General features: G+C 44.1%; 1 protein-coding gene across 4 annotated transcripts in view; it reads left to right on the top strand.

Moving 5' to 3' along the window:
• Nucleotides 1–20: 20 nt before the first annotated feature.
• The window catches only part of TTC7B (tetratricopeptide repeat domain 7B), a 134,878-nt gene continuing 120,870 nt past the window's right edge, over nt 21–14,028 (top strand). For 2 of the 4 annotated variants that reach the window (XM_035327796.1, XM_035327795.1), the window contains exon 1: nt 21–240. In XM_035327796.1, the coding sequence (XP_035183687.1) occupies nt 120–240 (121 nt within the window). In that variant the 5' untranslated portion in view covers nt 21–119. The remainder of the gene's footprint in view (nt 241–14,028) is intronic. The other 2 variants (XM_035327798.1, XM_035327797.1) reach the window with 1 other exon arrangement.

Raw genomic sequence — 14,028 nt, 5'->3', positions numbered from 1 at the left:
CCTCCTCCTCCTCCTCCTCCTCCTCCTCCTCCTCCTCCTCCTCCTCCTCCTCCCCCCCTCCTTCCCGCCTGCTCCCGCAGCCCCGGCCCCTTCCCCCGGCGGGGCCCATCGGCCCGGCTATGGCCACCAAGAAGGCGGGCTCGCGGCTGGAGACGGAGATCGAGCGGTGCCGCTCCGAGTGCCAGTGGGAGCGGATCCCCGAGCTCGTCAAGCAGCTCTCGGCCAAGCTCATCGCTAACGGTGCGCTGCGGGGCCGGGCGGGCCGAGGCCGAGGGGCGGCCGCCGGGGCTCCCCGCCGCCCGGCCGGGCAGGTGCCGCCGAGCCCCCGGGGCAGCGGGGGCGGGGGGCCGGCCCCGGGAGCGGGGGGTGCCGGGGGGGTGCCGGGGCCGCGGTGGGCGCACGGAGCCGTGCGGGGGCTCGGCGGGGGCCGTGCGTGGCGGCCCGTGTGGAGCCCCCAGCACCCTCCTGCCTCCGCGTCCTGCGGAGCTGTGCGTGCTGGAGGATCCGCGCGTAGCCTGCCGTGTGAAGGCTCCCTCCCCTTCGGTTAAAAGCGCTCCTCTGCAGTGTAATGTAACGCCGCTTCGTTTTGTGCCTCGTTACTAACGATGAGTGGTTTACTCGGACCTTTGTTTCTCACGTCCCTAACTTTTAAGCGCTTAGCTAAAGGAGGTGAAAAGCAGCGCTGCCTTCTGAGGGACGGAGACGCAGACTGGGCTGGGGGCACGCAGCGAAGGGCTCCCCGGCAGCCGGGTCCTGAGCTCGCTTCGCTCTGCGCCTGAGAAACGCCGTGGGGACGGTGTCTGAGCTCGCTCCTCCGCGTGAGCTGCGCCCGGAGGTGCTTTTAGAGAGAAATAGGTCTGGGGAGACAGGGACAGGGCTTGGGGTGACCTCAGGGGCGGTGAGTTCACAGACAGGCTGGGGTGCGAGGCTGGCGGCACCGGGCGCATGCTGCAAAGGCTTTGTGCGTTTAGGCAGACAGGACAAGTGCATGGCTCGGGCCTGCAGAAATACAAATAGAAGAGCAAAAGCCTGAATCAAAGTAAGGAGGAGAGAGTATTTAAGGATAGTTGCATCAGGAGTAGACAGACTTACATGTGTCGGCCTTAAAAACAACTGAGTAGTGATCCTGAAACACACTGGTATTATAGTAGTTAAAAATAGACACCAGTGAAAAGGTGAAAGGTGTTTGTTTTAAGGACATGCTTTATTGAGCTGTAGACTAGAGATCAGTTCAAGCAGAGAGAAATGGCTTTTGGCTGTCCGATTGAGGAGAATGATCTTCTCTAAATTAGCGTGTGTTAAGGTATTTCAGATAGGTGGGGAGTGCTAGGCAGAAGATATTATTCACAGGCTGACTTCAGTTTCCCTGACCAGGGAACTCTTTACCTAGCTGAAGCACGTCAGAGAAGTTGATGCGGTCTGTGTAACTTTACACATCAGTGACTTTACCATTGTGGTGCCTTTTAGATTCTATACCAGACAGAGTACATATTATTAGAGCATTTTCTGATATTTAGAACATCAAGAAGTATTGAATGTGGATTTCATCTCTTTCTGGTAGCATAGGAAGGATTACATCAATATCCTGGGCTTCCAAGCTCTAGCTAAATGAGAAGGACATCAACAGTAAGCGAAGTGGTAGTGACTCTCCCTTTGTAGCAGAGGAAGGCAGAGAGAGAACTGTATCTAATGAAATACATGCCTGTGCTGTTGAGAGTACCTAAAACCACAAGTTTGTGGCCTAGATCCCGGTGTGACCAATAGGTTGAAGGCTAAGGTCATCAGCTAGCCAGACAACAAAGAAGAGGCAGGGCCTCTATTCTACCCATGAAGACATACAAACCAAAAGATGTTTTGCTGCATAGCCCTGTTGTTAGTTGATCTGAAGCAGTTAATTTAAGCAAAGGTACTTGGAACCTCGCTGCCTCCTTCTGCAGCAATGTTTGCGTTTACAAATTGGCTGGGGAATGATAACAGAAGATTTGCTTTTTGGCTAAACATAGAACAATTTAGGAGCAGTGGAGGAATGATATAAAAGTGTAAGAAAAGAAAAAAGAGGGGAGAGGATATTCATTCTGTCCGTATATTGTTGTGTGGGATTGGCTCTGACTCTTGAACGCTGGAACATTTTGAGTAGGCTTGATTATCGTATTGTTTGTTCTGTTTTGTTCTACTGATGGCTCCTGTTTACCCCCTCCTAAAATTAGGGGTTTGCTTAAAACCTGACAGTGGTTCAAATATAAATGACAGTTTACGTAGGATTTGGGGTGTACAAAAATGGCACTTACTGGAGCTAATTTCTGTATCTGGGTTGTATTTGAAAGGCATGTAAACTTACTGAGCTTTCAGATAAACAGGGAGGAGAAATATTAATGGATCGGTCACTGCCTCTCGTGTTCTGTAAGTAATGGTCACAATTTGGATCACGGAAAATATGTGCTCTGTGACTTGCATTGTCTTCACACAAAGGATAAATAGATGGAAGAAAGGTCTTTAACCGAGCTCAGTTGTTAGGCGTTTATCCAGTCTGTATTATGTTTCTCTCCTTCAGAACCAGGACTCAGCAGCAGTAATAAGGTTCATGCCATGTTACACAAATCTCTGTTTGAGCTCTTGCTTCATCAGCACTCTCGTAAAAGGTCGGGTCAGAGCTGTCATGTGCGGGTGTGGTGAGTTAGCCCTGGCCAGCAGCAGATGCCCACCCTGCCTCTCCATCTCTCCCCTTCCCTAGTCAGACAGGCAGGAAATAGGGTAAATGGATAAAGATGGGGAGATCGCTTTTCTGTTACAGGCAAAACAGACCTGATTTGGGGAAAGTTAAACGATTGTCTGTTAAAATAGAAGGAGGTAGTGAGAAACAAAAGAGACATTAACAACACTTTTCCTCCCACCTTTCACAGGCTCAGCTTTGCGCTTTCACCTGAGCCCTTCCCTGCGTGGTGCAGGTTTAGAGGGGCTGCAGTCAGTTTCTCTCTGCTCTTCCTTCTCACACTTTTCCTCTGCTCTGGTGCAGGCTCCCCACAGGCTGAAGTCTTTCAGGCAGAACATGTGCTCTGGCCTGAGCTCTGCATGGCCTGCAGGTCCTTCAGGGCATGTCCACCTGCTCTGGTGTGGGACCTCCCTGGGCAGCACAGAGATCTGCTCTGGCACCTGGAGCACGGACCGCCTCCTGGTGTTCCCTCTGCCAGTTCTCACCCTTCCTGTTCCATAGTCTCTCTGTTCTTATTTTGCCCTTCCTAAGTACATTTTCCCAGAGGTGCCGCTGGCTTGGCTGATGGGGTCAGCCTTGTCCTGCAGTGGCTCTGTGGGATCCGGCTGTGTCTGGCCTCTTCCCACAGCAGCCACCCCTGCAGTCCCTCTGCTGCCAACACCTCGCCTCCTATACCCGGTGCAGCAGGATTTACAGAAATTGTAGCATGGAAATCACCACGCTACTCTGAGGTTCACGGAGATGTGGTATTTGGCTAGTGGTATCTGTACTCTGCTTGGTTGTAAGACAGGTGCCTGTCCTCTGAGTCCACATCCTGATTGTAACTTATTAAACAGAACTGAGACAAACCCCAAGTTACTGGAAATAAAATCTGAAAGCAATTGTCTCTAGTGAAACTCTGTGTGTTCCCCAGTAGTTTGAGTAACTGAAAAAAGGTCTTTCTAAGAAAGTGATCCAAAGAAACTTTGGTTCAGTTTGTTGAATTTTGCCTAACATTGCAAATAAACAGCGTGGTGGCGGAGCACTGTCTTGAAAGTTAGCAAAAGGCCTAAGTCCAAACTTACTTGTTCACAGGTTACTGGAGGAGGTAAAATAGTAAATGTTAGATATCTAAAATTAATCAGAATGTATTTTAAAATGTGCCCCAAACTGGGAAGCATCAGTTATAGGTTTATTTTCTATTTTAGGCCAGGCTGAATGGACCTGAATTTAATAAAGACTTTAATATACAGGAGAAACACGTACAGCTTTGTCTTCGTAAATTTGGTTGGCATCAAAACCTCAGCTGTATGCAGGAAATGCAGCATGATTTCAGAGATTTAAAAAAACAAACCTTTTTTATACTTTAAAGAGATCTGTAAAGTTGCTGTTCTCACATATTGAAAAATAAGACTTATGAAATACCTGTGATGATAGTTTTTCAGTAAGTTCACCCTAACATGCTGATCTTACAGGTGACTCATGTATTTTATTGTATTTATGTTCATGTTTTGTTTTTTTTTTTTGGGGGGGGGAGGGGCAGGGTGTGTGTTGAAACCTCTGTAGTATTTTCAGTGAGATTATTATAACCTTCATGGTTTTGGGAATTGGGGTTCTCAGGGTGCCTGGAATTTTGTGGTGTTGCAGCAGTAATTTTAGAAGTTAGCAACCACATTTCAAAGCTGCTTTTAAGTCAGCCATAAATATATGATGAAACAGCAGCATCTCGAAGGAGGTGACTGCAATGGACTTCTGCCCAAAGGCTGTAACTGCTCAGGGTGTCCTCCGAACGTCAGCACTCAAGTATTTTCTTTCCTTCCTTTGGAGACACAGTGAGGAAGCCGTAGGTCAGCTCAGCAGCGAGGTGAATGGATAAAATAGAGAATCTGTGAATTTCCATGGGTATTTCCGGCCATTCATTGCTGCTACGCTCCGAACATGACCTTGTTCAAGTTCAGGGAGATCTACGGCTCTGTCTGAAAAGGCACTGAGACGGCAGATTTTTATAGCCCGTCAGGTAGAATGATGTAGTTCTGCAGAAACCTTAGCTGATGTGAAATACTGCATTACTGGGGGAGAGGATGCACACCCCCCAAGTTCGCTGATGTGTGCGCTGCCGAGAGTGTTGTGACATTGCCATGAAACACAACATTACCTGCAGGGAGCAGATTGGCTGGTGGGAGTACACCAGCCTGCTAACACTAGTCTTGCTTGCTTGCTTTCTAACCCTTTTAATTTCTTACTGCTGTTACTACCACATTTCCTTTGGCTTTGTTTTTTTGTTATCTTTTCTCTGACTGCTTTCCCCTCTAACAGCTTGTTTCTGTAGTTTCTGATTATACTTTTGTATCTTGCAGCCTTGCAGAATAAGGGAGCAGAGAGAAGTTTGGAGCAGGATTACTAAACCAAAGGATCACAAAGTATTTTGCTTATTTTTTGTCACTTTCTGTGCTTCTTTGTCTGGATATAAGTAGGAAGTAAAAATAGAAACATCTTACTGGTTTTCATGTGTTCTGCTCTCTTGTGAAATACAAGACCTCAGATGTATGTTAAAGCTTATCCTCGCAGTAAACCAGGGATTTCTAAACCTCTTAGGACTCATGCCCTACTTAGGTGTTTATCAAATTTGTTTGTTGGTTTATATATGCAGTTTGTAAAGCAGTTTTTATAGGCGAGGCTTGATGAAGAGGCCTGCATCTCTCCAGCAAAGTTTGCAGGCAGTGTGACATGCCTTCTGCATTCCCACAAAACGTGGTGCTCTTTCCTCCTTTGCGTTCTTTCTTGCCTTCCTTCTTGCATTCACTGTTGTTTTCACAGAACAAATGTACTAAGGACATGCTCTTTTTTTCTGAATGAAGAGCAAAGATGGTGGCAGTACTTAACTGCCTTGCTTTATTTTTGACTGGCACTTTGTTTCTTCAGACAGCCAGGGGTGTTACAACAGCACGGTGATGATGTCGGTGTGCTGCTTGCATTCCGACTGGCTTGTCATGCAGGGAGAAAATGCTGGCGTAGTCAGTCGGATTTCACAAGTAGCCCAGCTGGTCTAACACCTTGCTGCTGTTGCGTGGAGGAGTTCGTTCTTTCTTCCTACTTCTGTCAGGCTGCTCCTTCTGCATGCCATTTCCCCACTCATGTGTTCGTGGCCTCTCCTTTGAGCTGAAGCACACCAGAGGCGGCACTGTTTGTGCCGGGCCAGCAGGAAACCCTCTGCTCCTCCACCTGGGTCAGTTTCTGCTGGCCTTCTGAGCCCCTTCACCTCCTGGAGGGGTCTGTGGAGAGCCTCAGTGGGTGGAAAGCAAATGGCAAGCAGAGAAGGGCAAAGGGGCCGGGGCCTCTTTCCTTCTTGGTGGCTGTGCCACCAGTGGCCTCCCATTGTGTGGAAACGCAAGTGGTCTGAGCGGAGTCTGCTATGCTCTGCTGGGGGCTTGGAGCTTGGAGCTGCTTGGATGAATTTATGAGGAATCTTCCGTATATTGCACATCAGACGTGCAATTTCCAAAATAGTTACAACTCTGAATGATGGGTTGGCCCATTCTGTTGTTTTGTTTAAGTCATGAGAAGAAGTTGTAGCCTGACCTATTCATGTATATATATGCTGCTACATGGCAGTTGTATAGCTGCTATAGGTTCCTTTAAGTCAACTTTGAGGGTTAAAGTTTGACATTAGCTTTTCTATAGGAAAATTAGTTAAATAGCATGAGCTTATGGTCATCAATACCACTTTTGTTTGAATTTCATTTGGATGGTGGTAGAGAAGGGGCCAGAATGTCCTTAACCACACCAGATCTGGGCCATTCCTTCCCCCCCCCCCCCCCCCTTAACATTCAAAATGTAAATGAAAAAAAATATTTTTTTCTCATTCTCCCTCGATATGGTTACTAGAACGGTCAGCTTTTAGAAGAAAATTAGCAATCAAATATGGACACATGCTTGCCATTCCCAGTTAAACACTCAGAGATGATGGTGGTCATCCTGTTTGCCACACTTCTTGCTTCCCAGTCTCAGATATGACTGAAATTTTTATTTCTTGGCTTTGTGTTGCAGTTGAGTGAACCAGGCAATTTTAATTTCAGCATTTGACATTTATCAGTAATCTAGATGATATGTTGTGGCCGTCCTGATTATTTACTGTTCTGATGGTCTTAATATTTCACAAAAATCTGGGAGTTGGAATTTAAAAGAACAAACAAACATACAAATAATCTAGTTTGAAATGATTGTTGGAGTTTTATATTCTTACTATGTGCCCTCATAAAGCAATTTTTTGTAGTAGTGTTACCGTGGGAGTAAATTTGGTTAATCTTTGAGCATATGCATAAATAGTCTAGGTTTCTATAGTATTTTCCTTCAGGCTTTGGATGTCAGACAGGAAAATTGCCTAGATACTACAGAGCTGCACAGGAAAATGGTGCCACGCTCTCTGTACTTAAGAGGCAGAGGAGTGAAAGACTGCATGCAATTAAAGGTGCTAATCAGTAGCATTGAGTTTCTTTGGACAGCTGACAGTGTACATTCTGCTTCTGGTTTTACCTGTGAGTGGTCTGAATCAGTCTGCAGCCTTTGTGTGGGTAGTACCAGTTGGTCTGTGCTCTGTATCAGGCCCCGCTCCTGCTGTCCCCAGCAAGCTGACCGGACAGGATCCCAGGCGACCTGTGGAGCTGGTCCTGCTCGGATCTGGGCAGCCGCATGAGGAGATCTCCAGAGGCCCCTCAGCCACCCAGGATTTGGTGATCCAGGATATCCACATCCTTCTCCTTGGAAGAAAGCTCCATTTCAAAGCGGTCGTCTTAATAAATGTACTCTTGGATGACAGGAGACATTTTTGTCGTCTTCTTCAGCTGTTTTTACAGAAACTTCGATCTGAAACTTTTTGTCTAGGTAACGTATAGAGCAGTTGACCTCTTTGGGATCCTTCTTGATGCACTCCTCTTCTGGGTATAAATTCCTCAGTTTCTTAGATTGAGGCATAACGACAGTCCAACGTTTTCTTGGAAGTCTGACGAAAAACTCTCTCCAAATAGTACAGCATGCAGTTCTTCAGGCACTCTGAGCCTATAGTAGTACCTTTAGAGAGAAGAAGAGTTTTCCCTTCTTCCTCCCCAAGCCAGTTTCCCTCTGGGGAAGACTTGAAGCAGCACAGCAGAGATTACAAGCTGGGCTTCAAAATCTCATACATCTCATTTTCCACCCCGCTTTATTTTCCTTTGTAATTTCTGAGTAGCCCTGAGTTCAGACATGAGGATTTTTTCTTTCTTTCTCTGTCTGGAATTCAGTGCAGCACGGGTGATGCAGCAGTAGTTTCTTTCTGTTCTGACAACTCCACACTTGATGGAATTGGTCTCACCTCCTGCAGTGTCTTCATTTTCAGCGATGGTAACAGTAACCTCTTGGTTAAATGCATCCAGACAGTTATGCATTTTAAGCACTCTGAAATATGTTACCTGAGACACTGAAGATTTTGGTGGAGAGTGCGTGCAATAATTCAGTACACTTCTAGCTTTATCTGATTCTTACAAGGAAAGGTGAGAGCTTGTGTGGCTGCTCACCTCAGATTCATAGCTAGTTTGCTCTGTGTTTCCTCTTCCTAAGCGCTTCCTATTCAAATTCACATCCTTGGGGCTTGAGATTGAGGTTGAGCCTCTTTGCTTAAATCTTTGTGGGAGGAGATTTTATCCTAATTCTGCACATTTTTCTTGCAGCTGTGTAATTCAGAAGAGAGGGAAAAAAAAACAGCACTAAAAATACTTCTTTTAAAATGTGACCATTTGGCATATAAGAAAGGAAACTGTATTTTTTTTTTTTTTTTTTTCCCCACATACTCTTTCTGGCTTTAGATGTTGAGCTGTAAAGGCTGAGTAAGATGCAACTATTTTTGTTAGCACAAGATCACGGACACTCTTGCTGGTGTACCACAGCAGTACAACACCGATGTTTAGTTGTAGAGGAACATCCTGTGCATGGAGCCTTGATACCTGGAGCTGGGTTTCTGATGGCTGTTGCCAGAGAGGTGTTAACAACTGAAAGAGGCACTCTTGCATTGCACCTTCCCAGTATTTCATCATGCTATTAAAAGCAACTGAAACAAATAATTATTGTACCCTTTTAAAATATTTTTACATTTTCTGCCTGAATATTAAGAACATTTTAGAAAATGCATAAACAGTACCTGTAGCCTAGATCATTTCCCCCCCCCCCTTTTTTTTTTTTGCTTTGATTTTTATCCAAGACTTGAACCGCCACAGAAGAAGTAACGCTTTAAAAAAGCAGCTATCAGCTACTCAGAAGAACAACAGCTAACAGATTAATTAGTTTTATTCTGAACACTTAATCATTCACTATGGCTTTATTATGGTGTGCTCTGGGATTAAATAAAATCTTAAAATCACCTCCTGGAGAAGGATTCTGCAGGCAAGAAAAACAGACTCTGTATTCATTTAAGGTTATATGTTTGTATTTTTTGAGCTGTGTGCGGTGTAACAATTTTTACTTTTTCTCCTTTTTTACCTAAGCTTACTTTCAGGAAGGAAATTAGAAATAGATATTTCTCCTAGATAGACTGCTAACAACCCATGTGTTCTTCAGCAAATGCCTTGAGATTATGGTAACATTCATCAGAAAATATTTTATATTTTAGCATATAATTCAGTGGGTAATTCAACATAGGCCATAGCAAGTCTTAAACTAATAGTAATAGGTATTCATCATTCATGATCCAGGATAAATGAAGATTAATCTTTTTTTTTTTTTTTTTTGTAATTCTGTTTTTCTGTAACTGCTTTGCATCCCAACAGTACGGTAACAATTTTGCTTCAAAAAGTAGATGTTACAAATCAAGTTGGAAAGCAGCTGTCATGATGATATTTTTAGACATTGTTTTACAAAGACACATTACTGCTTGTTCTTGTTACTTCTAGTTTGCTTTCTCCTGTCTTTAGGTCAGCCTTTATTCTTGTTTTGAAGATGGTCAAGGGTTGGTATGTATTGCACAGAGGGATAGCCGTGCCTGCACAAGGTTCTTCTCAAGACACTTAATATGAGTGTGGCTAAGCTTTCTCTAAGCTGAATGAGAACAGCAGGCCTGTGTAGAAGCATCTGGGTTTTTTGATTTTGCTTCCTGTGCTAACAGAAATGGGTATTTTACCTAAAGCATCTTTGAGTTCGACTTGCATTTCCAAGGTGCTCAGCCTTGCCTCTGATTATAAACTTGTCTTTGGACAAGCTCCCCAGGGTAGTGGTCAGAGCACCGAGCCTGCTGAAGTTCAAAAAGCATTTGGACAATGTGCTCAGACACATAGCCTGACTTTTGGGTGGTCCTGTGTGGAGCCAGGAGCTGGACCCAATGAGCCTTGTGGGTCCCTTCCAACTTCGGATATTCTGTGATTCTGTAACTACAGGCAGAGAATTTCATATTAGTCAAGTGGATAATATCAGTGGTGATGTGATGCTGTGGAAACAGATGGGCAAGCTAGCCTTTCCTTCCCCAGCTAGGAAATGGTTCTGCTAGGCAATTGTATATAGAGCTAGCTCTACTATGTAATTATCGTTGATGGGCTCTTCAGCAGAAGAATGGATGAATATTCCTTTCATTAGTAATTTTATAGTGATCCAGAAGTATCTCAGTCTTCTGAAAATGGCAACATGATTTTCATGGTATTGAAATTGTTTACCAACAGGTTTTCTTTTGAAACATCTATTTAGATGGACTGAAAAAAAGCTAGGCTTCAAAGTGTGCAAAGTATGGTATTTACACAGGTTAATTCTTAATAATGTGTGTTGTAGAAGAATATATAACCTAGATCACTTGTGCTGAAAGAAATAAAATCATTTTTTTCTCAAACTTTACTTGCATTATTACAGGATGTCTCAAGGGATAGATGAAACTGATCAAAATCTCCCTGCCAGACCTATGCTTTCATAAATGCTTTTCTTTTAGAAATGTCCATGTAATTGGAACTCTCAAGCTCCACGGTGCTTGTAGCAGGCTGACTTGCAACCATTCTGGTTGGCAAGCCTCGAGCCAACGCTTTGTTAACAAAGCACTCCTTCAGTGATAATTTGATTTAAAAACCTATTGCCAGTTTCTGGCCCTGACTCACTGACTTAGCAGATGAGTAATGCGATAAAAAAGAAAATCCATCTCTGCAGTAACTTTTATGGTTTGTGTTCTGCGACCAGTGGTCTTCCAGTGTTAGTCATCAGCGGCTGCACAAGTGGAGCGCTGCTGTGATGGAAGCTGGTCTGACAGTTAGTGCTTCTCGTGCGGTACTATCTCATGGTATATAGCACTGCTGCAGGGAAAGGGCATGTTGTGCCACACGCAGATGACCTGGAATAACAGCTTCTGTTTTGATGCTTAATCAGACCTATCTATAAGTTGCAGCTGTTGTTTTCTCCTCTCCCACCTTTCCTCTGAAGGCAAGTATGTGTCATACGTGTTGCTGCGCTGTGACTATTGCTAGGTAGTGTATGAGTTAGTAGTTTTCTTTCACTTGTGCCAGTGATGGGAACTAAATATGCTACAGGCTACTTTGATTCTCACCTTCAGGTGTCAGGATAGTTTCTGAGTATGCACCAGCATGAACTTAAGGCTTTAATATTGCTTGTGTCCTTCCTTTATAGACAATAGTATATGTTTTTCTAGTCATTGTCAGAAAGGAGAAACTTAGAGTGGAGGAGGAGGATGGGAGAGGGAAGAGGGGAGAGAGAGATGATAAGTTACATTTTTCAGATTCAACTTAGAACCACAGAATGGTTTGGGTTGGAGGGGACCTTAAAGCTCATCCAGTTCCAGCCCCCCTGCTGTAGGCAGGGACACCTCCCACCAGAGCAGGCTGCCCAAAGGCCCATCCAGCCTGGCCTTTGAACACTTCTAGGAATGGGGCATCCACAGCTTCTTTTGGCAACCTTTAGGTCCCCCCTAGGTACTGGAGGGGCTGCAGTAAGGTCTCCTTGGAGCCTTCTCAGGACTGAACAACCCCAACTCTCTCAGCCTGTCTTCACAGGAGAGGGGTTCCAGGCCCTTAATCATCCTTGTGGCCCTCCTCTGCACTCACTCCAACAGGTCCATGTCCTTCTTGTGCTGGGGACCCCAGACCTGAACACAGGGCTCCAGGTGGGGTCTCACAAGAGCAGAGGGGGACTATCACCTTCCTCACCCTGCTGGATACACTTCTTTCGATGCAGCCCAGGATACTTTCATTCACCAATACCAATTCACATCCTCCTCTGCAGGGAGGATCCTCAATCCACTCATCACTCAGCCTGTATTCATGTTTGGGCTGACCCAGGTGCAGCTTGGGCACCTTGCACGTGGCCTTGTTGAACTCTGTGAGTTTTGTATAGGCCCATCTGTCCTCTTCTTGTTCCCTTCCTTTTGCTTTCCACAGTGTGAGAAATTCTGCTGTGTATGGAAGAGGAATAACCTTAAAAACTTTCTGTGGAGTGCTAGGTCTGTGTCTTTGTCTGCTTTGTTCTACTGTGACCCAGCAGTGGGTGGGAACTGGAGTTTCTAGAGATGGTCCTTCTCTGCAGCACTTCTTGCTGTCAGCTGTTGAGCATCCAGATTTTGGAGGGGATTATGGTTACGTTCCACTACTGCATGTGCTGGTGCTGTTGTTGGGTTACAGGAAAGGTGATAGCTTTCTCCTTTAGTAATAAGGATGTTTTCAGCTCTTTGTTTTAAGAATCCTCATGCCTCAGGGAATGCTTTTTCACAAGGTTTGTTTTCTTTTTCCGTAGTGTCTAACTCATTCTTCAGGATATCCACTAATCTACTGCAACCTCTCAGACTAGTTGTTGCACATGCCAATTTTGCAGTTTGTATAAATAAAACATCTCTTGCAGCTGGTGCACATTCTTCATGTGTGTTTTGTTTGTTTGTTTGTTTAACCTGTTTCTCCATAAAGAAACTGTTGTATTTAATTTAAAGAAATGCATGTTCCAGGAGTGTGGGCCAGGACTTTGGAGACCTACTGAAAGGAATGCACATGAGAGGGAAGGCATGTGTGATGCTTTCTTCTTTGGCAAGTTTGAAATTCTACTATTTGAAGTGTTGAAGAATGTCAGTGTTAGACCTTGCTCTTTTCATTGCAAGCATCCTTGAAGGTTATTTCAGATCCCGAACCAAAGCAGTGTTTTCAAAGTGTCATTTGGATGCCTTACTATGTTTGGCGTTTGTGTTCCCTCAACATTCTCTGGAAGGAAAATCTGCTCAGTGAAGTGCTGAACTGAATAAAAGCAAAAGAGGAATCTTGCTTGTTAAATTAAATACTGTGATGGATACAGAACAGGGAGGAAGTGTCTGCTTAAATATCATCCTTTAATGCTTAAACAGTTTAACGTATTATTACCCACTTTTAAGCTACTACTTAGCTTTAAAATATAATTAGCAAAATTCATCTTTGTTGTTCTTCTCCCAAGTAGGTCATTATTGTGCTGACCTCAAGAATTATTTTCAAGGGCTGCTCTCATTTTTTTTTTCCTCGCCTTTTTAAGGTGTCAAGAGGCTCGTAAACAGAAATTGTATACTCGGAACACACCAGAGTGTTCTGAATATTATTAATAAAATGCCTGTGCTGAAAGGGTTCCTTAGTGACCATTTTTTTTGCAAGGAAAATAATTGTATCCTGTTTTTCAGAACAGTTTTGTAGGTTTGAAGTGGGCCTCTGATCTCTGAGATCCTTTCACAGAGCACATTATATTCTTTACACTGAAGTCTAATCTGAATTGCATTGCAATGTAAAAACAGCTGTCTTTTCTGTGTGTGCAGTTAACATGCTTTGATTTCCAGAGAGGTGGAATAGCTGGAGAAAGTGCAGTCCTGTGGAGTGGTATGCAAAAGCCGTCTTTGAGCAGTGTAATGTTGATCATAATATCTGACTTTATTTTTTGTTTATAATAATGTAAGGGCTGTGCTAAGGCAATGTGGAATTCAGAATAAGACTGTAGCAAAGGTGTTTTCTTAGGAAATGTCTTGTTTAGATTTGGTCTGTTTAATACCTTGCTTAGTTTGCAGCTTGAAAGTGAAGCTATGCAAGCAAGCTGGTGGTATTTATCAATTGGAGTAAGATTTCTCTCTGAAGAAAAAGCAGGAGCATGCAGAAAATAAACTGTAACAAAATAGGTGCTGGGTTTCTTTAAAAAATAAGTCAAAAATTATTTTAGTATCTTGCTTCCCTTGGAAAATTTCCTTTATTGCAGTGATAACTGTCTGTATGATTTATGCATTTCAGTATACTTTATCAGTGCTTGCAGAAGATCTGATGGTATTGATGGAAAACTACTCTATGCTGGTGTCATCCTTAAGGTGTTAGTCATTATGACTTTGTAGGTAGTGG

Source organism: Oxyura jamaicensis, chromosome 5 (genome assembly GCF_011077185.1).
Source record: "Oxyura jamaicensis isolate SHBP4307 breed ruddy duck chromosome 5, BPBGC_Ojam_1.0, whole genome shotgun sequence".
Classification (NCBI taxonomy): domain Eukaryota; kingdom Metazoa; phylum Chordata; class Aves; order Anseriformes; family Anatidae; genus Oxyura; species Oxyura jamaicensis.
The sequence above is the reverse complement of the archived record's forward strand: the minus strand, read 5'-3'. Positions and strand labels throughout refer to the sequence as shown.